General features: G+C 38.5%; 1 protein-coding gene across 1 annotated transcript; it reads right to left on the minus strand.

Annotated features, from left to right (window-relative positions):
• Positions 1-660: 660 nt before the first annotated feature.
• Positions 661-16851, minus strand: LOC127441506 (EMILIN-2-like). The gene is made up of 9 exons (XM_051699021.1): positions 16550-16851; positions 15837-15962; positions 13059-13243; positions 10692-12596; positions 3397-3753; positions 3256-3306; positions 2303-2353; positions 1888-2025; positions 661-1675 (listed from the first exon to the last, which is right to left on the minus strand). The coding sequence occupies exons 1-9, from the start codon at positions 16684-16686 to the stop codon at positions 1347-1349; spliced, it is 3279 nt and encodes a 1092-aa protein (XP_051554981.1). The 5' UTR covers positions 16687-16851; the 3' UTR covers positions 661-1346.
• Positions 16852-24887: the final 8036 nt, after the last annotated feature.

A 24887-nucleotide genomic window follows, 5' to 3' on the forward strand; every position in this document is an offset into this window, starting at 1 on the left:
AGAGCCTGTAATAATAAAACACGAAACAGCATCGGCTTAGCCTTTTCAGAGGTGGCGACAACTCTGAGATCTTAAAGGATTTAAAACCAACCCAGAGATGGAGTTTTTCTTGCTCGACAGTTAATATATATTATTGTACCGACCGTTAGATAGCGTTAGGCACTCTGTGGCATTTTATTATGGATTGTGGCACTGCAGTGCTTTCAATATCATTTTCGAGGAAGGACAATGGAAAAAAATTAACTATGCTGGTAACAATGCCAATCTCTAAACCAGTTACTACCTTGGTCTATTTGCTTGCTAGCTAAGTTATATTTTCCACCATTTGCACTGTTTCCACCGTTTGACTTTAGATGATTGCTAATCATGACAGATAATGTCATCGTTGCCTAACTTTTGTAACGTTATTTATTTAGGAAAAAAAAATTCTATAAGTCAGAACAACAGAGGAAGTTATGCTACTTACCTGCTCATAAGACATATTTTTCTGATATCCGTCTTTTCCTTCCTTTCGTTATTTATTTTTTTGCAGGGAGGGGGCAAGTTTTGTTGTTAGTGACATTTGCTCTGATAAGATGATCACCTGTAACAATGGTTACACCATATAGATATAGATACTCCTCAATCCATCAGATTCATCTGTGCAGAAGAGCAGAGCCAAATCCCTACTCAAGTAATTACCAAAACAAAGTGCCTCCGCAAGTAACTTGCAGTTTTATTCTTCAACCGCTAGAGGGCCAAATGTTACATAGTGTAGGCTTAAACATGAAAATGCAATTGTGAAAATATAAAATGGATGTATTATTAGTTTCATTCTGTGGATTGCAGCTATCCATTTGAGCTTTAATTATTCTTTGGAGGAAAAACTGATCCCACACCCTGAGGATTTAAAAAGAAAATTCAAGTGTTATTCACACTAAAGCCATGTGATTCACAACCCTCTAGGTGCAAAGTGATATTTTAGAAGGATGAAAGTATGCAAATGTTAATTTAATGTTGAAAAAATATATAAACCTGCTTTTACATTTATATATATTTGGTAAAATCACAATTTTAAAATAAACTTTATAGATTATTGCAAATATATAGATTATTACTACTAAAATCTATTGGTATGCTACCTTGCTTTGGCACAAACTTATGGCGCCTTGCTATCTCAGCACTTTGATGTTTAGGACAAACACATTCCTCTATTAAAATACAGAATGTCAAATTGAAAAAAATTGTCTTAGTCCTGTAGTTTTGATAAATAACCAAAGCAAAACTCTATTGCATAGTCACAAGTGTAAGACTAGACTTCGACTTGCATTCACATAAGGAACTCTCTGCAGTGGAGATGTTTTGTGTTATCTCTTGGTTTGAGGGGAGTAGAGGAATATTGCGCTGAAGGTGGAGAGGATCTCTCTGGATTCAGAAATCGCTAGCTTCCCAGCGGTGCGAACCAAGGCCACGGTGTCCCCTCGCCGGAGTGGGAGGATAAGGTTGAAGGATGCAGACCCCCCGCATGCGCACTGATCTTGGGTCAGCCATGGGCGGCCACTCCAGTAACCTGCTGTGTCCAACTTCTGCACACTGCGATTGGACACAGAGAGCACAGCTTCTGCATGCTCACCCCGCGGAGCTGTTAGAACAGCAGTGACCAAATAACGGCCATCAGCAGGCACTGAGAAGGTCCCTACAAAGGGGGATAATTCAAAGTTAGTTGCCAAGATATGGGTTGTGGACTGAGAGCCTGTATGGGGAACATCTATCAACACCAAAACTGTTCTTGGCACAGGATAGAACATTTGTATGTTTTTTAGGGTGTGCCAAATACCTTATACTGTTCATAATCAATTATCTCAACCAACAATGTAAAGTAAATGGAGGGTCAGTGTTGCAGATTACCTGTCTGAGGGTTGTAGTGTCCTCCATCATTGACTAGCACCCTATCAAAGCGAATGATACCAAAGTCCCCTGAGAAAGTCTGCCTTGTAAGTCCAGCAGAGAAAGAAAAAGGGTCCGTCAAGAAGTTCTGCTCTGACACTATTTTGAAAAAGAGGTGTACATGTAAATCATGTGAGAGAGGTTTCAAGTTTCTCATCACATTCTGATCATGGCAAGTGACAAACCTGCAAATAAATGGTAAATCAATTACCATTGTTCAAAAGTCATTAATATAGAATATATGGTCGCAGATGTGCATTTATAGTCATTTTCCAGTGGCGATCAGAATTTAGTCCTACAACAATCTGTTTTGCCTCTGTATGGTACAACACCCAAATCTCTTTTTAACTGTATTTTTTTAATTGTTATTTGTTACCTGGAGTTGCGATGGGTCTTTGGTATGCCAGATTCCATGGGACACGTGCAACTATTATGAGAATTAATAGTCATAATTCAGTAAGTTATAGCAATAATATCAGCAAAATGTTCTAAAGAAAACAAGTAAAAATTGACCGTTCGCTAAACTCCGCCCCCTTGGTTATCGTCGCTCGCCCTGACAAGCATTGCAGTACTTCCAATGGGAATGAAAGGGAAATTACTTTTGTATTTTTGGCAAATATTCTCATAAACTGAATACATATGATTATAACATTGACTGGTTAGAAGAGTGACATTGCAAAGCATTTTATTAGATTTTTTTTATTTATTTTTTTTTAATTACACAGTAAGGTGTAAAACTGTGGAGACTGAAAATTGAGGCAAATTATTATCACAGTCACTTGAAAAGGGAATAGCATAACTTTAGAGTTATTACACACCTCATTACATTAGTGCAAGAAACAGAACTGCTCATAACTTGTCTGCAACATGCTCAAAATAGTGCTCTAAACTCTCTATTTACTATCACCTCTGCTATGACCTGAATTAATACATGAATGAATGAGCAAATGTAGGTGTCCTCGCTGATGTTATGCCTGTTAATTTGGGAATTAGAGCTGACACAGTTTAATCCATAGCATGATATTCTCAAGATTTATTTAAAGATAAAAAAAGAACAAATACTTAGTGTATCCTCTCTGGTTACCTCATGTCACTTTAAGTGAACCGGCAACAATATTTTTCCATATTTTTGCATCATTTCTACAAAATTCAGCTTAAAACTACTCAAACACTCATGATTCCCATAGACTCTCAGAAAAAATCAAATGCTTGTCAGACGAAAGTGGCGTATGGCAACAGTTGCTAAGAAGTGATTCGTCAGTAAAACTTCTAAGGCGGAGCTTAGCAAAGGGTCAATTCAACAACTACTTTCCAAAAGGTTTTGTTTACCTGGTTTTGTTTGTTTTGTATTTTTGGAAAAAGGATTAACAGGAGGATAGCCTGTGGGAGATAAAGCAAACAAAACTAATCAAATCCTGTTGACACTTCAAGCAAGAGCTTCTAAACCATTATTACCAATTTTCTTCATACCTGGTGCACCAGCAAATCCCTTTACAAGTGATTCTGAGTCCTTCGAGCTCTGATCCCGTCTGACTGTCACCCTGCGCACATACCCAGGTGGACCGGCTTGCCCTGTAACCACCACTGGTTTGTGTACGTCGGGTTGGTTGGGTTGCATGGGCTGGATGGGTTGCCTGGGGCTGGTGGGTGGCTGTGGAATGTAGCGGGGGATGGAGGGCTGGCGCACATGGGGGAGGCCAGTGACTGGCACTGTACTATGGGGTATTATCAAAGGTATGTGGATATGGGGAATATAGTGTCTTTTGGGTTGAGCTGGAGTTTTAATGTCAGGGGCAGGCACTGGTCTCTCTTGCCTCACAGGCAGTCCTGAGTGAGAAAATGGGATGGAGATTTAGTTTAGCTTCTGTTGAAAGTGCAGATACCCATGTATATGAGAACCAAACTGACCAATCAGATGTCACCACTAAAGGGATAGTTTACCCCAAAATGAAAATTCTGTCATCATGTTGCTCCAAACCTGTGTGACTTTCATCTGTATAACACAAAAGATGATGATAGGCAGACTGTTAAAGTGATAGTTCACCCAAAAATGAAAATTGCTAATTTAAATTTACTCACCCTCCTGGCATCCCAGATGTGTATAACGTTCTCTCTTCTGCTGAACACAAACAAAGATTTTTAAAAGAATATTTCAGCTCTGTAGGTCCATACAATGCAAGTGAATGGGTGCGAAAAATTTGAAGCTCCAAAATCCACATAAAGGGAGCATAAAAGTAATCCATACGACTCCAGTGGTTAAATCCATGTGTTCAGACACAATATGAAAGGTGTGGGTGAGAAACAGATCAATATTTACGATTTTGAAAAAAATGTTTATCATACATTCTCCTCCCTGCGAAGTAGGGGGCGATATGCACAAAGAATGTTAATCACCAAAAACAGAAGAAGGACAAAGTGAAGGAAAAAGGACTTAAATATTGATCTGTTTCTCACCCACACCTGTCATATCATTCCTTAAGATATGGATTTAACCACCAGAGTACTTTTATGTTGCCCATTTGTGGATTGTGGAACTTCAGTTTGTATTGTATGGATCAACAGAGCTGAAATATACGTCTAAAAATCTACATTTGTGTTCTGCAGAAGAAAGAAAGTCATACACATCTGGGATGCCATGAGGGTGAGTAAATGATGAGAGAATTTTCATTTTTGGGTGAACTATCCCTTTAACCTAACACCATTCACTTTCTTTGCATTATTTTTTCATATAATGAAAGTGAGGCATTCTGCCTTTTATCTATCACATAGAAAGAAAGCAACTAATATGGGTTTGGAACAAAATGACAGATTTTTCATTATCCCTTTAAACACAAACACCAAGTTAGTGGAAAAGCCAGTGTAAGTCAGCTTGCCAGCCCTCATTTTATAATGCCATCCATAAAAGCCTTCTAATGGCATTCAACTTGTATTGTAAAATCCCCCAAGAAAGCTGTTAACTTCTAATATTTTGCTAGTATTTCAGCCATACTTTAAAAAGTATTTAGGTTAATGGTTATGCTTCTAAAAAGACACCAGACAAAGATTTAATGGTGCATTCAAGCTGTCTTTGAGCTCTGCAGTGCACCTTCTATTTACAAAAGCTTTTGGTCTTAATGCTGTCTAACGAGGTAGAAAGTCTTTTTTTTTCAGCTCACATTTCTAACCCCAAAGATCTCACACTTCTCACATGCATCTGTTTTTCTAAAATCTTATTCACATTTTCTTTTTCATCCTTTTTCTGTCTGTCAGTGGATTACAAGCTTTTCTACAGCTCTGTGAAAAAACAAATTCCCAATCCTACCAGATGCTGCTGTCTAAATTGAGAACTGTAATGCGTCATTCCTGACATTAGGGTCTATTTTGACTCCAGATTTTATTGGCGGTAGTAGAAATTGATCCAAAAGAGAGGCGGAGCTTGAGTCCCATGGGTTCGCTTCAAAGCTAATCAACTGATATGGGCAAAATGCACTCAGCTAAAATACTGCGTCAGTGCTGCTGTTTGTCCGCATTTAACTGCAGACCGAATATCAGATTTCACACAAACATATTCCCACCCACATACATTACATCTCCCAAGAGATAATAGACATCCTTCTGTGTGTTTCCCACAAGTCTGTTTGACAGTTAGGACAAATAACAGACTCATCACACGCAAAGTGCCTGAAAGCAGCAACATAAACACATGTTTCAAGCCAAATCACTCTGGTTTTAAATTCAGTATGCAGGGACTCGGGCGACAGAGCTCTTAAGTGCTCTCTGGGCTTAAGGAGTCGAAGACATTAAACTGGAATTAAGGATTCACCACTGTGTTATGTGGAGAGCCATATTTAAAAACATATTTAGAGGACGAATGGAAGACATCATGAATTGTAACTTAAAGGTCTTTTTGTTGACAGTTTCTGGTTTGGAAAGCAAACAGGGTGTGGCGATTATGTGCATGGATACATGAACACAAACAGACACACACAAAGTGAAATGACTAGAGTTGTACCCTGTTGTAATGGCCAGACCTCTGTGCGTAATGAATCTGAGAACTTCCAGATGGGTTCCTGGACCCAGATAGAGAAACATGACCCTGAATCCAGATGACGAACACCTTCACATTCCCCAATAAAAAATATTTTGAGTTCTTTACGCAGAGTGCAGAAGCAGCTCTCACAAATAAGCTACATCTTAAATTATACCTTCATACTTACAATCTTCACTCTTCCTTCTATCCTTCTATCTGAGCTTCTAGCATAGCATCCTAACCAGATACAATGCAATAAGATTCTAATGACAAGCAATCTGCCTATCCACACTGAATACGAAATTGTTGCACATAGCAGAAGAATCAATCACAGCCAAATCAGAAAATATTTCATGTTTAATATACATTTAAGAGCAGCTGGATTTTGGACCATTGAGAGTTCAGAATGGGCAGGGCTACTCGGCATGACGGCACAGAGGTAGAACGCAATGGTGCCTGCCCACTTTTTCTTGGTTCCAGAAGTGTTTTTTTTTTTTTTCCAAAGGGATTTCCTAAACGTTTTTAACTATGGGATGAACCAAACCAACCAGTTCCAAGGAGAATCGCAAGTTTACAAGTTTTTATTTGAAGCAAAAAATTATTTTGAAAAATGACAAAAGGATAAAGGTCCTTTAGGACACTGTTTATTTATTGGCTTTAATGAAGGAATGAACTACAATGCTATGAAGCATTGCGAATAACGTGACTGAATTAAAAACTATGGAAATATATACAACTATTGATTTAAAGTTGTGGAGTAGAAGTACAGAAACAATATATTTTAAGTTTATTTCAAAATATAAAGATATACAAATATATAAGTAGTCTGATAGTGTAGGGAAACCGACTCGATTGCGTCATTCACAGTTCATCATGGCATAGCGTTTGGCGCGCTCTGTTAGCCACTATTCTCTAATTGGTGGATCTTCAGGATCATACGAAGTGTAGCCTACAGGAGGATCATACTGTAGGTAGTGTAGTGGTTCACTAGATATACCAATATTAAATGTGATTTTAAAAAAATGAAGCTGAAAAAAATATGGACTGCTGGCCTCAACAGAGGCATATACCATTGATTATCAACCTCAGAGCTCATGGTAAGCCTGTCTTTAAAGGTTTATAAAGGTGTCTTTACACAGCCGAGTTAATCCTGCTCTGTGCCTACTTAAAATTCTGTGTAAAGACACATTGCAGCATAAAAGCCAGTCTAAAGCCTGCTCTTACCCACCTCAGTGCAGCCTTAAACTTTGTTTTTTGTCAAGATAGAGCTTATATTTCATTTATTTAGTTTCATATTTAATGTATAATTATATATTTTCATTCATTTCATAATTCTATTTTCAAAATTTTATATTTAAAACATTAATCTCATAATATGTATGCACTTGTAATTTCTGTGTGAATGTATTTATGCCTGCTCTGAGCAGCATTAAACAGTCTGTGTAAATGCATCTAAATGCCAGTTTAAATGCAGCTTCTGTTCCACCTTGGCAGTGTAAAGATGGCTTTATCGTTAAAATTAATTCCCCAAATTACAAAATGAATGGTATTTTAACCTTCGGAACCTGACTCTGTAACTTGGCTCTATAGAAACCAAGAGATTGACAAAATGTTGTGTTGCTTGTCTAGGTCGCGGCTATTCAAGACAAAAACTCGAATTAATATGGAAGTGATTGAATAAAAAGGCAGTGACCTTTTTATTGACGTTTTATTGTGTCAGGTCTGCGTAAGCAGCAACTTCATACGCCAGACAAATAGGACTCCTGATTCTAAAGGGGTTTGAGTAGCACGTTGCTAAGCTAATGACCAGCCTGTCGGGCACAAAGTGGGGCACCATTCTGGAATTGGAAAAATGCCCATATGAGCATAAAAATGCCTCAGTTCACACAAATATTGGGTCAATTTTCAGTGATAAATAGTATCAACAGTTTTCTCTTTCGAATTATATTTCGAATCGATATTAATCTTGTTCACCTGCCATGTTGTATTTATGTTTTTACTGAGCTCATCGTAATGCGTTCTGGGATCGCCTTCTCCATGAAGGATACAATCTTAAAACTGCCTTAAAATTTAACCAAAACTAGTTGTTTTAAGACTAGGGTATTCTTTGTTTTTCCCTGCACACATTTTTGACCATTAACTCATATGGAAGCGCTCAACCATGCAAACTATGACTGCTTTTTGATACTCTTTAATACAGTCAATGCCAGACGCAGATAACACGCACAAATGCGGACTGTCTTTCTGTCTAGAAAACTGCACTGCACGTGGACACTCCGCGCATACTGTGTTGTTGACAAACATTGTGTAATGCGCACTGATACGTAGTGGCACATGGAAAACAGCAGCGTAATTAAGCTGTTTACCTTATGGTACAGCCTTTGCAATGGGAGAATGCTTATTATGCCTCTGTATTCTGCCTCTGTAGGAAACTCAGTAGGTTTTGGCACAGAGCTTATGTATAAATGCATTTAGTGAGAGCAGGAAAGAGTTTCACTGACATCCTTTGACCGAGAGATATCAATCAGCAGGAAGAAAAAGAGAAAGGAAAGTGGAGAGGAACAGCTGTTAAAATGTGCAAAGGAAGGGTAAAGTATGCAAAGTTAAGATCCGTTTTAGAGGGTGTCAGGAGATGAGAAACACGTCACTACCTTGCAGATGTTTCCACAGCTCGTGGAAAAAGCTTCAAGATGGATCTCCAAAACAAACAGTGAAGTTTTTCTTAACACATCTGATTGACAGCCAGAAAAATTAATCAACATTACTTGTGTTTTCTGTTCGTCCCTAAAACATTCCCATGCTTAATTGATGCCCTGAACCATGAAAAAAAACTAATGAAAAATCTATGTAGAGCCATTAGAGTAAATTATGAGAAACTAAGCTGCAAGGCTTCACAGCATACCAGTTCAATGCTTTGTCACAGAGAAACAGCTGGCTGAACTGATTCCATTATTCCAGTATTGTGCAACATGCCTCTGCCATGATCTGCAGCCAAAAAGTTTTGAGTAATGCTGAAGCTATTCAGGGATAAGGTCTATTGTTTTTCTGACATAAAATTTTTAACTGTATCATATCCTACAACATCCTAAAAAACAACAAAAGCACACTGTAAATTGCAATGAGAAACATACTTAATTTCCCTTCATGCCCTTTGCAGGAACTGTTTTGGAACATTAAGCTCTTTTAATTAGCTGCAACACTTTGTTATTCTTATTCTTGTCCAATAATTCTATATAATTGTTAGTCACCTTTGAAGTCCTTTAGATATATATATAGACAAATCGAAGAATGCATAGTGGAAAAACGAGCACATTAACAAAATTTTTTTTAGCTGAAGTACTTGGAAGAGAGCTTTTGTTTCTAATGAAGACAGAGTTTGAAATATCTGCCTCCAACCTTATCAGGAATGATGACATCACTCTTTAATGGGAGGCTTCTGCTCCAGAGGCCCGCACATTGACTTTAGGGCATAATGAGGACCAGACCTGCCAGTGACTGAACTCACTCCCCAGTTCTAAATGTTATAGGCAGTGAAAGCGGGACTTGACAAAAAGATAATCGAAGACCACACAACTCATCACAAAGACCCCTGGAAGAAAGGAATTTGGCTTGCAATCAATAGTAGTGGTGGAAGCAGGGGCAAATAAAAAAAGCAATTACACCCCCCCCCCCACCAATATTTATACCATGATCAATGGAAACATATAAATGCTTTACGCTGCAACCCCCCCAATGTTGAAGCCAAATCAACACTCTTGGGTGGGAGGTTTATCTGATTTTCAGTGAGGCTGAAACCAGATAAAAATACACTGTCTGCAATTTTCTTCACATAGTCTCTCACCAGAGGTTAAAAGGTAATGATCAGGACCGAAGTAACATGGATTAAACATTTCAAACCCATATGACTTTCTTCCGTCGAGCATAGTTTATTCTATTCAATAAAAGCGAATGGTGACTGAAGCTAACATTCTCCCTATCATCTCCCTTTGTGTTCCTTGGAAGAAAGAAAGTCATACAGGTTTGAAACAACATGAGGGTGAGTAAATGGGTGAACTATCCCTTTAACAAACTATGCTAGATCAAGCTGCTCACTAACTAAGAGTACACCAACTAACTGAATGTAAAAGGCAAAGGGGTTAATTCTAGATAGACTAACTGTTGCTTTGACTTATTACAAGCACTCACAGGAACCCTTCACAGGCCCCCTGCCTCTCAACAGCTTGGGGGCATTCAGGTTATTGTATACAATTGTATTTATTGGTTAAGTATGGCAAGAGGTTCCACTGACAGACATGGCATCTCATAGACTCCAAGCTCTTTGATTAATGAAAGCACTATATATAGTAATACAAAAATAAATTAAAAAATGAGAACATAACAGTAGTCATCAAAGTTTAAATACAAGATCTAACCAAAACCAAATACAAAAGCTGATTTTCAGTGCTTTGGTGGCAATAATTCAGTTTCCATTTTCCACCACTAACTGGCTAAAATCCTTCAATTCTGTCATCGTTTACTCACATTAATGTTGTTCCAAACCTGTTTGACTTTATTTCATCCGTAGAACAAAATGTTAGAATGTTAGGGACCAACAGCCTCAGTCACCATTCACTTTTATTGCATCTTTTTTCTATATGATGACAGTGTATGGTGACTGAGGCAATCATTCTGCCTAACATCTCATTTTGTGTTCCACAGAAGACAGAAAGTCATATGAAGTTGGAACAACATATCCCTTTAATATTTGAACGCTTACCTTGTTCTTTATTTACATGGTCCTTGAGAATCTGCTTAGCGATTTCTGCAAGCTGGCTCTGAAAAGTCAGAAGGGAGTTCTGAAGAGCAGTGATGTCTCCTGAATAACTAACTAGAGTGGTGTTCATCTGTGCCATTTGCTGCTCCAAATTCCTCGAAAGGCCCTGTATATTCGTCCCACCATCAAGCAGTCCACAAACCTTCTCTAGAGCAGTCACCCTGTTATCCACTGCAGACACACCCTCAGCTACTCCAGCAGTGTTGAACTTACACACGCTCAACTCTGTGTTTACTCGTGCATTCAGTGTGTCCAGCTTCTCTTGTAGCTCCTCAATCTGATCGCGACTTGGGCTGCTTTCAGCCCAAAGACTAGGAACGTTTACCTGTCCTGCCTGGCAACATGTCGAGTTTAAATTGTGAAGGTCTTGGCTAAATTTGCTCATCGAATCTCCCAATCCTTTTATAGCTCCAGTCAAGCCATTAACGTTGTCAGTCAACATATTAATCCTTCGGTGGGTGTCCTGCGTATGTCCTCTGAGCTGTTTCTCAGGTGACATCCTATCAATTCTATCCTCCAATGCATGAAATTTTGCTACATTGTTCACAAAATCAGAACGTAAATCGTCCAAGTCATTTCTGCAGAGTCTCACATCCTTTACGAGACTGTCCAGACCTTCTGGTTTTTGGGAATCAGTGTGTAGGTTGGTTTTGCAATCGGCTGAGCATATCTGCCCAATGGTGTTAAACTTGTCCTCCAAACCCTGTATAATGTACTTATTCGAGTTAACCTGAGTTTGCAGTGCATCAACAGAATCACTAAACATCCCTGGGAAGGAGTTGTTGCTCATCTCAGTCAGCATTGCAGTGAACTGATCCTGCATAGCATTCAGCTTCTCATCCAGGAGTTGACGCAGAATAGCTGCTTCATCCGTAATTTGCTTGGTAAGTTTCTCATCCACGTAGAAGCAGTAAGTCTCTGCGTTTCGCTCAGTGACATTCATCCTGTCTTCTAGGTCCTCTATACGTGAACCAAGCATGTCTTCCATTTTCAACGTGGACAGATGTTCTAGCTCATTGTCTAATCTGGCATTGAGGACACGATGAGCATCTGCCACTCGATCAAGTTTCCGCCTCAAGTCATTGTAGTCACTATCGTCTTTTACATCGGTTGTTTGGCGGTTTGTGTGAGCTACACCATCTAACATGGACAAATCCAGTCGCAGTGCATGGATCTCCTTTCTAAGCTCAGATTCCTTGTTGTGCACCAGATCGGTAAGACTAACATTGCCGCTCTCTCGTCCTTCTTCACATGTCTTTTGAAGAGACTGTAGCTTATCATCACATGCACTTTTCAACATGGCCATCTGGTCCTCCATGTTTCCAACAAGCTCCTTTTTGAGCATCTCAAATTTTCCATCAATATAGGTCTGAAGGATGTCTATGTCAGGGGAGTCAGCACCTGTGACTGCTAGGCCTTGAGAGGCATCCATAAGCATTCGGATCTGCCCATCATGGCCAGTCACTGTTCCCCGCAGTTCCTCAAGTGCTTCGCCCTTGCTTTTAAGAGCATCGGTCATATCATTTAGTCTGGCCAGCACCGTCTCAAGTTCCCTTTCCCCATGGGTGTGGCCTCTCGTGGCCTGGTGGCCATCCAGATGCATGACACTCTCCTCCATGCCTCCTGTTCGTGCACTGTCTGGTGCAGCATTCCTCTCATTAAGCAGAGTAATAAGCATCTTGCTCGTGTCCTCCTGTAAGTCTGTGCGCAGGTTCTCTGCCATACCTGTCATGGCTGCTTGAAGATCCAGCACTGTCTGAGAGAGACGCTGTACTTCTTCCTCTAACAAACGTGTTTTGTCAGCTCCACGTCTGACATCATATTGTCCTGTTTCTCGCCGCTCTGGCCCTATTGTAACAAAATAAAAAATAAAAACAGCAGAATAAATGTGAATGCATTCATAGCAAACATCTATGTGAGAAGAATTTATTCATATTTGAAGAAGATAATCATATTAAAGGGATAGTTCACCAAGAAATAAAATTCACTCATAATTTGTATGACTTTCTATCTTCTGTGAAACACAAAAGAAGATATTAGGCAGACTGTTAGCCTCAGTCGCCATTCTCTTTCATTGCATATTTTTTCCCATACAGTGAATGGTGACTGAGACTGTCAGTTCCTAACTTTCTGCCAAACATCTTTTGTATTTCACGGAAGAATGTCATACAGGTTTGGAACAACATAAGGGTATGTAAATGAATGATGAATAATGTGGTGATGTCCTAATTCTTTTTATTTCAAATCGTGCTCTAAAATTCAAATAAATGAAAAGTAATTTCTTTACTTTTTTTTAGAAATATGTCCTACTTTGTGTAGTTCGAGTTTGTCCAGAATGGGGCTGTGGGTGTGACTGTGGATATACTGTCTGTCTGTTTGGAGAGCTTTTAAGTTCTCTGCAGTCTGGACCCTGGTATCCTGGGCAGCACCTCCATTCTAGCTCAGTCACAATCTTGTATGCTATCTTATAAGTGGGTCGAAACCGAGTCCTGTATCTGAAAATACATGATTAAGATGGTCTTTTACATTAATTAAAAGGTAAAAAACAAAAACAAAAACAAACAAACTGTTTGACTCCACACTTGTTTAAAAACAGATCTGATCAAACCATCTTTTAGAAGAACTTAAGCCACTTATGCCTTAAGCCACTTAGTGCTATTACTTGGAACCTTGAGTAATGGTCCATGAAGTAAAATTACCCCCATTACAAGATTAAAGTAAAGGTAAAGACAAGTATCAACTTGTCAACAGACTGGGAGGGATTAATAAGAAGAGTCTTCTGGCCTTGTCTGTTTAAAGGCTGTGACACACCAAGCCGACGGTCAGCCGTCGGTCAATGTCGGGCCGATTGTTGAGCGTCTGTCGGCCTAGTTTTTGCGGTGTGTTCCGCACCATTAGCACTAGTCTGACCCCCCCGTCAGCAGCTTTTCGGCAGATTGAGCATGTTGAATCAGCGGCGGAGCCCATCAGTGGGACAGATCAGACTGATTGGCTGTTCAGCTTAGCGAACCAGTGCACGAGAAGAAAAACGGAAGTGACGAAAGCAAGCAAACGACGAAGTCAAGAGGGCACACACACAAAAAGCTCTTCTCATTTTTTATCTTCATCTCATGTGAGCATTCATCTTCATCTCATGTGAGCATTTATTGTAACTGTCATACTGCTATGTTGCTTGGAACTGCACCCAAGACTTTCACCCAGTGTTGCACTTGTGTATATGGCTGAGTGACAATAAAGGGATTTGATTTTGATTTGACGCGAATATTTTCATAACGACATGGCCGTCTGGAATGAAGAAACTGGATTGGTGTGAAAATGGTAAAAAAGTGCTTCTTTGTTAACGGTTTGTATATCCGCAGTGCTAGCTCTTCCAGTTTCCTTTTTTGAATGATGAATACAGACTACTGCCACCTGCTGGTATGGAGAGTTATTTCCACTCATACAGGCGCAGAACGGACATGCTAGTTGGCCATTGGGTGTAGTCTTTGTGGTGTGTACAAGAGCAACTTTTTGGCCGAGACGCAGGCGACATGAGGCGACACCACAGTCTGCTTTTGTTGCCGCTAGTTCTTTGATGTCGGTTTGGTGTGTCTGGGCCTTAAGACTGTTCAGCTTCACTTAATGATGTTGATCATGTTACCATGGATGAATAATGCTGCAATTAGAAGTGCAATCATTCTAGTTCTTGAACCACAAGTTGAGTAAACTGATTAAAATCAGTTGCTTTTGTTGACAGCAAAGTACTTCTAGTCCAAAAGTGGGAGTTCACGCCTAACCACATATGACAGTCTTGAATTCCTACATGAATTTACATTTAATGTTTAATTTTGTAAATTAATTATAAAAAATATTATATTAACAATCCAATGGTTACTTAAAACGGCCTTAAAATAAACTTTTGAATGTCTGTGTATGTCAAAATTACAATTACAATTTAATGTAAAATCAGTTATTAATACTGTATAATAACTTTCACACTTTACATATTGTACCAATTAAAACCTTGTCTGGCCCTACAGGTTTTCCATGCAATCAACCGTTTATAAAATTTACTGTGTCAGTAGAGGTGCAGCAGGTATAAATTTAAGTTTTCAAATTTGTGAATAACATTTCTGACAACATCCCAATTCTGTTCACATAATTCCAGTCCAGGCCTTTCAGTGGAATAAATGAATGTCGTTAACTGGCCATTTAAGTGAAATGTTTATTACATAATAATCAAAAACAAGACCTTTTCCTGTCAGTGATCTGAAACCAGGGAAAGTTTGTAAGCAAACAAAGTAATCTGCATGTCATGGCTGTTCCATTTATTTGCCTCAAATGAGTAAAACAACGACTAAGTGTGTACACAAACCGTAAAATGAATTTTAAGGTCTGATGCCTTGCACATAAATTTACATATTCATGACTAGATAGAAATATTCATATTCAGAATAAATCTTGCACTTTATTTTTGGCACAGAATCAGCGCAGGGTGAGAAATCTTAACCAATGTAAAAAGAAAATAATTTCAAATAACACCTGAAATATTATAAACTTCTTATTTGTGACATTTCATTTGGATGTATAAAAAAACAAAAACAAACAAAAAAACAATATAGTGAACAGGCCTGTAGTGCCACTCGTCACAACATCGGATGCATATGTGATATAGGATGTCAAAGCATTCTCAAAATTTTGTTACAGTAAAATACATTAGGCCTACATCTGGTCTTAGGGTAATGTTGCAGAATCCTTTGTTGGGGGGACTTTTGTGTAAACTGCAACCAGAACATTCTAATTAAGTCTCAGTTATTTATTTGGCTCAAATCTCATTGCTTCCAAGCACCATCCCAGCTACATCAAAAATTAAATCCACATTGGATTTCCCATAGCTACCTTGCACCAGTCTTAAAGTGTCAACATGGCGTGTCTCTGGGTTCTTACGACCCAATCCAGAGTAAACAAACTGCATTATCGTGTCTAGCTAACATGCCCCCTTTTATTGGCGGGTTATGGATTGGCGTAGTCTCTGAGTCCATAAGAAGCATGAGAACTACCTAAAGTCAATACTTCCAAACGCCCCTCCCGGTCTCTCGAGGTACTTACATCACTTGTTGCTCACAGTCGGGCTGATGCTCCGGACAGCGCGCAGCTTCAGGTTCAACGTAACTTTCCACACTGCCTTGAACTGCGCAACTTACGTTCTTTTGGACAATAAATGCGCACCAGTTTCTGTAAAAAATTCATGGGGGGAAAAAAACGGCATTAAAAACATTATTTTTACATGTTGATAATTATGTCATTGCCCATGATACATTATGATATGAATATTATTTTCAGCCTACATTTTTCATCACAGACGGCTGACAGTCTGGCAATGCGCGTTAATTTGTGCACATCCCAACATCATTGCAAGCGGTGCGATTTAGACACGTGACAGTTGTGTTGAAGTGAAAACGATCTGAAGTTTAATTTAAAATGAAAGCAAATATTATACCAATCTGAAAAGAATTATTTAAATGTTAAAACCTGAAGAGAAAGGAACCGAGCGTTTCTTTAAATCAATCGATCCCTTGTTTCTCTTGGCTTTAGCGATAAAAAAAAAAAAAAAAAAAAAAAAGAACCGCATCATATTAAAATAAAAGTGTCGTTTTTATTTTCTACGTGTTATTGCGAGTTAAATCAGATACATACCCTATATTTAATCTTGGTTTAGTGATTTCGGTTTACTCAATAAAAAATAAAAATAAAAAATACATTAGACATTGGACTCAAACGCATCCCCTGTTAATATTTATTGAACTTATTGAGTTACTCACTTATTTCTGTGCCTGTGAACTGTTCCTGAATACGCGTTACCCGCAAACAGGCTTGCCGGATATCCATGAGTGAGAGAAAAGCTTATCATTAAGAAAACTTTTAACTGTACACCAAAGAAAGTTTGCTCGCAATTCATTGTTTGAAAAAGAAAAAGTAAAAACCTGCAACGTATCAGCGTGTGAAAAGTCGACTCGCGTTTCAGCCCAGAAAAGGCCAGAGAATAAAGAGAGCGCGTTCAAGTAACTTCCAAGTTTGACAAAGTTCAAGCAAGTCCGAAGAAATGAAGGTGGACTCTAGACTACAGGGGTTCAATCCGCCGCCTATCTGAAAGATGGGGGTAGGGGAAGTGACCAAAAAAACAATAGCGCCCCTACATACCCCACCGTGCTTGTTTTAAATGAACAGTTTCCGTGGTAAATTGAAAACATCTGCCTTTTATCTCTGTTACAGGAAACTATTACTTGGTGATCATGCAGACTCAAACTCATCCAAATTAAGAGACCAGTTAAGACAAATGCTCTAAATTCGTTTAGGATTAATAAAAGTTGACTACACATCAATACACAAACTCTCCCACTTTCACAATTATCATTATCAAATGCTGTTCTTTGCCTGCATTTGGTAATTAACCTTAAGAAACAAACGTTTTCCTGGCTTCAAGCACGTCAGGGCATTTAAAAGCATTTAAATGACAGACAGACAGATAGATAGATAGATAGATAGATAGACATGTTAAAAAGAACAAATACTGTTTGTAATGGTACACACTACTGGGCCTAAAAATTAAATCATTTAATTTATTGCACTAATGTAGTTTTCACGTGTCCCTAGATATGAAACATTTACATCTTTGAGAAAAATAAGTGCTAAATAATACAATGTCTGAAAAACATTTTCCATTCATTTAAGTGTTTATTACATTCTCTAAATATCATGTATTATTTTTTTGGTAAATGTGTAATTAACACTAGTGGTGTGTGTGTGTGTGTGTGTGTGTGTGTGTGTGTGTGTGTGTGTGTGTGTGTGTTTGTGTGTATATGTGTCCGTCCGTCCACTCCTTTATGTCATGATACTTTACTGACCTTTAATTAAAGATCTATCATGTTATTAAATCATCCATCAGCCATTCAGCAAAATAATGCTGGAGTTATTTGAAGTGTGCTTTTCTATTATGTTTTTCTTTATTTTGTGATGTTAGGTCAATCATAACATGTGACAAGTTTCTTGCTACTTTGTCAAGGAGGAAGCAGGAGCCGGGTAAACAATCCACGTAAGCTTTTTACTGCACACACATTTTAATACACTCTGTTTGCAACACACAAGACCCTGCTGTGTGTGTGTGTATGTGTGTGTGTGTGTGTGTGTGGGCAGGTTTAAGTGGTTTACAAGGACTTTTTTTTAAGTTACAAACTGGTAATTACAAGGGTGTTATGCTATAAATGTGGTTTATGAGGACATTTCTAGTTTCCCAAAATTCAAATCGCTTAAAAAAACATATTAAATGATGTTTTATTGAAAATGTAAAAATGCAGAAAGTTTTCTGTGAGGGTTAGGTTTAGGGGTAGGGTTAAGGTTAGGGGATAGAATCTATAGTTTGTACAGTATAAAAATCATTAGGTCTATGGAGAGTCCTAATAATGATAGCTGCACCAACATGTGTGTGTGTGTGTGTGTGTGTGTGTGTGTGTCCGGTGGTTTGGATCACCCTTTTATCCCTCTCAAGCTCTCACTGCAACACTAAACAGCTGTAAGAGGTGATTTCCCACAGGTGTCAATCCTTACCGTTCTTCCTCTCCCAGCCTCATTCTCCACATCGCTCGGCCACGCCCATATCACCACACATGTCTGTTTTCTTTCCTGTTTTAGAAAGACATAGGATTACAATATAGTTACAGTATGTTAACATAAATAAAGTCATCACTATATGTTTACAAATATGTTAGCTAGATATATTTTACAGAGCATGCTAGTTTTACCCACTGAGTGTCCACCCTGATGCAACCCACCTAACCCAAGGAAATCTGAAAATGCCCAGTCATTGAGCTTGCACTTTTATGATTTGTACAATCTTTTAATTTTTTATTTTATCCCCTTTTCTCCCAATTTGGAATGCCCAATTCCCTCTACTTACTAGGTCCAAGTGGTGGCGCGGTTATCCTCACCTCAATCCGGGTGGCGTCAAGTCTCAGTTGCCTCTGATTCTGAGAGTCAATCCGCGCATTTTATCACGTGGCTTGCTGTGCATGACACCGCAGAGACTCACAGCATCACTGAGCGTGAGAACCCCTAATCGCGACCATAAGGAGGTTACCCCATGTGACTCTACCCTCGTGGCCAATTTGGTTGCTTAGGAGACCTGGCTGGATTCACTCAGCACACCCTGGATTCGAACTGGCGACTCCAGGGGTGGTGGTCAGCGTCAGTACTCGCTGTGCCCGTACAATCTTTAACATGTCCCTTTAATGATGAAAATAAAGATAGTCTAGCCGAAAAGTCACCGAACTGTAGTAATGACCCTAACTTCAGAGCCAAAAACATTTACATTATGCACTCCTGAACAGACTAGCTAGTATTGTTTATGACTCACGCTTTACACACATCAGAAAAATGCTTGTCTTTTATTTATTCACTTTCAACACTGTCAAGTAAATAGTGAATGTAGAGGTCAAACTTGTCCAACAACATACGTGATTAAATCACCGCAGATGCAATGAATAAGTCTATTCTGAATGAATGTTAATGGGGTATTTAAAACAAAATGAGATTAAAATAAAACAAACAATCAGTTATTGAACGTGGGGAGATAAGCGGACTTCTGCATTTGTATTCGCTTTGTCTGGCCTCGAAACCTTGGACCGTGTGTTCAGTTACCAAGAGAGGGCAGTGTAGACCCATGAAAACTTGTATGCACAGAGTCACAGAGCGCTACGAGTGTGAAGCTTCTCTGCTTACGAAATCATGCTGTTGCATCTCATTTATTGCGTAGGTAAAATGTGATTTATCATACACACATGCGACAAGACCTCATGTAAAAATAAAATGAGTGTTTTATTAACTTGAGATCACCGAATTGAATAATACTTAATCCAAAAATGATCTGCATGATACAGTATCTCATGCAGACATACAGATAGGCCATTTAACTGTCAAAAGTTCTGATCAAAAATTTTATTTAAGCTGTGTCATTCAGTTTCTTTACTAATTCCCCCAAAACTCTGATTAGAATATTTTAAGATTAAACTGAAGGCTTCATTTAATTAATATAGTAAATGATTAAAATCCAAAATGAAATGAACAATATCATGTATAGCTAAAATTGTTTACCTGATGACAGTAAATCATACAATAATGCCATAAAAAAAATTTTTCCCCCAGATAGCCTAAACAATACCCGTAATGCATTTTTAGATCATGCTGTATTGCAAAGTGCACTGAAAAAATTGTTAACCTAAAAAATGTGCTTCATGTGGTAACATCTAATTTAGGCCTACCTGTTTGTATTCAAGTAAAAAAAAAAAAAAACATTATTTAACATCACTTAATCAACATGAATCTATTAGACTACACCTACAAAACAAAACTAAGGGTTAAATTGGGTAGAAATAGCTCCTTAAAGGAATAGTCTAGGTTCAATACAAGTTAAGCTTAGCATTTGTGGCATAATGTTGATTACCACAAAAAATAATTTCAACTCGTTCCTCCTTTTCTTTAACCTGTTGATGTGCATGCCCCCCCCCCCAAAATTAGTTCACATATACTATATAGTCTAGTCAAAAAAGAGTTAATAATGCAGACATATTATAAAGATGTATAATTTCTAAACATTATGAACAATTTTGAACAGCACACTATATGGTAAATGTGAACTAATTTAAGCAAAGTAAAGTCAATTTGGTGGGGTCAATGAGCATCAACAGGTAAAAAAAAGAAAAAGAAAAAAAAGTGATGCACTTACAATGGAAGTGAATGGGGCCGATTTTTAGAGGGTTTAAAGGCAGAAATGTGAAGCTAATCATTTTATCAATGCACTTATATTTTATTAAAGAACTTATATTCATTCTTTACCTACATTTTGTTTGTTATTTTGAGTGGTAAAGTTGTTTAAATCTCAGTTTTTGAGGGACGTCCAAACAAGGAGCTCATGCCCAACAGTCAATGGTAAAATCACCTTTTAGATACAGACATCGCCTGTCAATCAACTCGAGAACGCGCATGCGCATTAGATATACAAGCCGGGATGATTGCGTTTTTTAAGCATAATATGAGGTTAAGAAGCACAGTTTATGATTCCAGCTTTGTCCGATTTTACTGCTGATTTAAAATATGTTCTTTGATCGTAATCTTGACCAACCGTTTTTGAGATTTCGGTGTTCCCCCATTCAAGTACATAGGAGCTGCATTGTCATGACTGGAAATAGTCTCCCGAGAGTGTTCCAAAGATGGCCGACAGTGGACTGACTTGCCAGAGAGACTTTTATATAACTTTGCAGAGAAAAGGTTAGTTAGCACATCACATTAAAATCATGTTAACACGCAAATTATTTACATCTTGTGACTATAGGCTGATTTTGAAACAGTATTTTAACGTTTATGTATTGGCCCCATTTACTTCTAAGTGCCTCACTGTATCCCAGATTTTTGCTTCTTTTTTTTCTTTTTTTTTTAAGAAAAGGAGGCACAAGTTGAAATAGTTTTTTGCGGTAATCAACATTATGCCACAAATGCTATTGATTGAGCTTAATATATATTGAACCTGGCATATTCTTTTAAGGTAACAAGTTACCACTTTTTACAGTGTGGGTGATCTTGTGACAGGCTACATCACACTTATGCTTGATTATAAAAGGCTTTTGCATGTGACCTCTGTTCACACCTCTGCAACAAACACATCATTTTGTGTGCTCACTAAACATGAAACTGTCCAATTTGTGTCTGATCAGGCCGTAGAGAGGGGTGGCACACCTCTGCCCCAGACACCGCTGTCAGTATCTGTTTCAGTGAAGAAATTGAGCTGAGTTTCCATGTAATTTGTGGGTGTGATCACCGCTCCACACTCACTGTGCCATAATGCCACTGTCCTGACAGAGAGGTGAGTCACCGCGCAAGGCTGCGCCTTCCCTGCCAGGACGCGGTGCCATAGATTGGCCCACAGACTGACCGAGCTTGCACACTTCTGCGGCACCAGTCTGTGCTCACACCGTCACCTCGATGTGTTTTTTGTTCTGTGCCACTTTGTCTTGAGACTGTTGTTTGTGTTAAAATCCTCCTCTCAGCGCTACGCCCCCTCTCAGGCAGGCGGGTGTCAACGGGAGCCGCTGAGACGGAGACTCTCTCACGCTGTTTATGGCGAGGTAATAGATAGCATCTCACTCCATGTGAACAAAGGGCTGAAAACAGCCTTGTGTTCTTTGGGGTCTTGTGCTCTTTCGAGTGATTCATCAAGCTACTTTAATTCAGCAAAATTCTGCATAGATGTAAATTTAATCTAATTAGTGTTGCACTCTAGATAACCTTTCTAGAGTTGAATTCTTCGAGTCCTTCTCAAGGAAGTATTGTGCTGCATGGGAAGACAGTTCCAAATCTAATGTGTGTGTGAAATTGACTTGGTGTTTTCACCCACTCATAGAGGATCAAGAAGAACTACCTATCTTTGTGCTTGAGAACTAACAAAGGAGTTTCTCATTCCCTCTTCTCACACACTGACAAACAGACATACATTTGATGTGATTTACTGACTCTAAAATGTTAATATGGCCATTAGCCTTACTCATGAATTCTTGATAAGGGCCATGACAGTCTCGTCACCTAAAATGTTAATGAGGTGAGATTACATCAGGGTGGCAAGATCCCTGTCAGCAACTGAAGAAATAGCACGGATGAACTGAATTTATAGGACTTTCTATCTATAACAAGACAAGCAAAGGGCATGGGCATCTATTCGGGTTGATGGAGTGCAGAGATAATGAAGTGCATATAGATAATGAATCATTTGTATAATGTAATGTTTTTATTTTCAAGTCTTTTGACATATCTTTCGTCTGAGGTGTTGCAACATACAGTTCATTAATCTCCTCTTGTCAGAACTACTCTGTTGATCATCTGAACACTAGGGATGGATGATACCACTTATTTTATTTTTGATCCGATACCAAGTACTATCAAGGCCAGTACTGCAGTGTCGGGGAATACAGCTATTCCCAGTAAAGAGACCAGTATGAACAATGATGGCCAGGAGTCAAAGCTGAGTTTCACTCAGTTGAGAGAGAATTTACTGAAAACAAAGTTCTCCACATTTCCATTGGCAAAAGACAGAAACAGAAAATGAGTTGAGGATATATCCTCGAACTAGCTTGGATTACTGAAACAACAATTATAGGCATATGCAAATGAATCGACATCATGTTTACAGCTTTACAGGATTCTGATAGGTTAACCATACAGATATTTTTGGAAACCATCCAAACATGGTGAACTGTTGATCTTTGCAAAAGATGTTATTTAGAGACATAACATTGATTATTCGGAACCACTAAGTCTCAGTTGGTCATCAGATAAGGGTCAGAGGTGAGTAATAAATTGAGAGTGCTCTTCTATTTAGTTCCTCTGTTCCCAGTTTTAGGGCCTGCAGACTCAGAATATTTATGGGTAAAAAGGAACAGAAAGTTAATTCTTCACCTAAAATTTTTATCAATGATCAGTGAATAATTACAACTCACATTTTTATTTGTCTGTATCCGGGCTATATGAGTAAGCACTGTTACTGCATTGCTGACATAAATCAGATCCTCAGTCACCCCTCAGAGGTCAAATAAACAAATGACTTGTAACATTCATAATTATAATAAATGCACATGGTTAAGTTGACAATGATTACCTTTTGATTAAAACAATTGTTAGTGAATGTATTCAACTCATCAATAGGCTGAAGAGACAGGGGTAACACCGGCCCTTCAGCCAATATCAATATTAATACCGATACCTCTATTAAAATTCTTTTTTTTTTTTAGATGTCTGAGGATAAAATTAGTAATTTTAGTCATTTAACTTAATATTTAAAAGCCATCACCTTTTTATTTATAGGCCTAAACTGCAAATCATCAGACATCTATTATTGTTCATCATTTATTAACAACAGATAATTTTCCATCGTGTAACAGCTAATTTAAGATAAATATGTTGATAAAATAAATACATTTAAAAACATTTTTAATAAATATATATCAAATGAGTGCTGTCTGCGACTGCTTGGAGACAGTAAAAAATTAAAGTCTTGCGACTGCATGTGTCTTTCAGCTTTACTGTGCATTAAGAGGAGCAGGAGGAGAAATGGCTCCAGGCGTGCACTATTTAGTTATAGTTCTTTTTTTTCACTTTGAGTCTTATGAAACACAATAGATTTCATGGTAAAGAAATAGTAAAACCACTAGTTTAGTAAGGCTTTGTTCACACCGCAGGAAAAATCCAATTTTTCCTCAAATCAGATTCTTTTGAGTGACTGTTCAAACTGCAGTTATGTGGCCAGATCAGATTTTTTCTGTTGCTTCGGTTGCTTTTGCTATCGCATCCACACTGGTTGTCATGGTAACACAGCAAACTTGCGTATATTCACCACATGCATGATATTTTAGCGATGGATGTTTTACCATATGCTTTTCATGGGGGCAGTATCCAAATATGAACACTCTTCACAGACAACAGCTTCAAAGTGGGAGAGGTGGCATATGCAATGTTTGTTGCTTCTGTTGCTTCCCGTTTAACGGGGACATCCTGTATTTTTCCCGAAATTACGACATACCATATGGGACGCCTTTTATCTTGGGGTCCTGCATTTTAGCAGAGAGTGAAACATCCCGTATTTTATGATTAAATCATAAAAAGGTCAGATGGTGAGACGAGGATCCGCGTCCTGTGCTCAAAGGTCTCGTATTCGCTTGACATTCAGTACTTTATCGCATTGTGGTTTCTCACAACCAGTATGGGTTACTGCACCTTAGCACATCTCTCTGGGTAAATTAAGCCAATGTCTGTATTATTAAAAGAGATTTGCAGTGCTTTGTGTGCCCTGTAACATATAAATATACAGTATGGGTGTGTTTCATTCAGAAGCGATGATCTCTATATCCTGTTCAAAAGACTTTACCTTCCACTGTGAGAGTTTTGTAGGGCTGAAATGTGTAATAAAACAGGCTGAACTCACTTTTGAAGTCATTTTTATTGTATTAAATTTGAAGTGCTCTGTGAAGGCATTAATTATGCCAATCAGAGCGCGGTATGTTTTCTCGTCGCAAAACCTGACGTATAGCAACCGTCGCGCACAGCAAATGACGAAAAAACCCA

This window comes from Myxocyprinus asiaticus, chromosome 5 (genome assembly GCF_019703515.2).
Source record: "Myxocyprinus asiaticus isolate MX2 ecotype Aquarium Trade chromosome 5, UBuf_Myxa_2, whole genome shotgun sequence".
NCBI classification, from domain to species: domain Eukaryota; kingdom Metazoa; phylum Chordata; class Actinopteri; order Cypriniformes; family Catostomidae; genus Myxocyprinus; species Myxocyprinus asiaticus.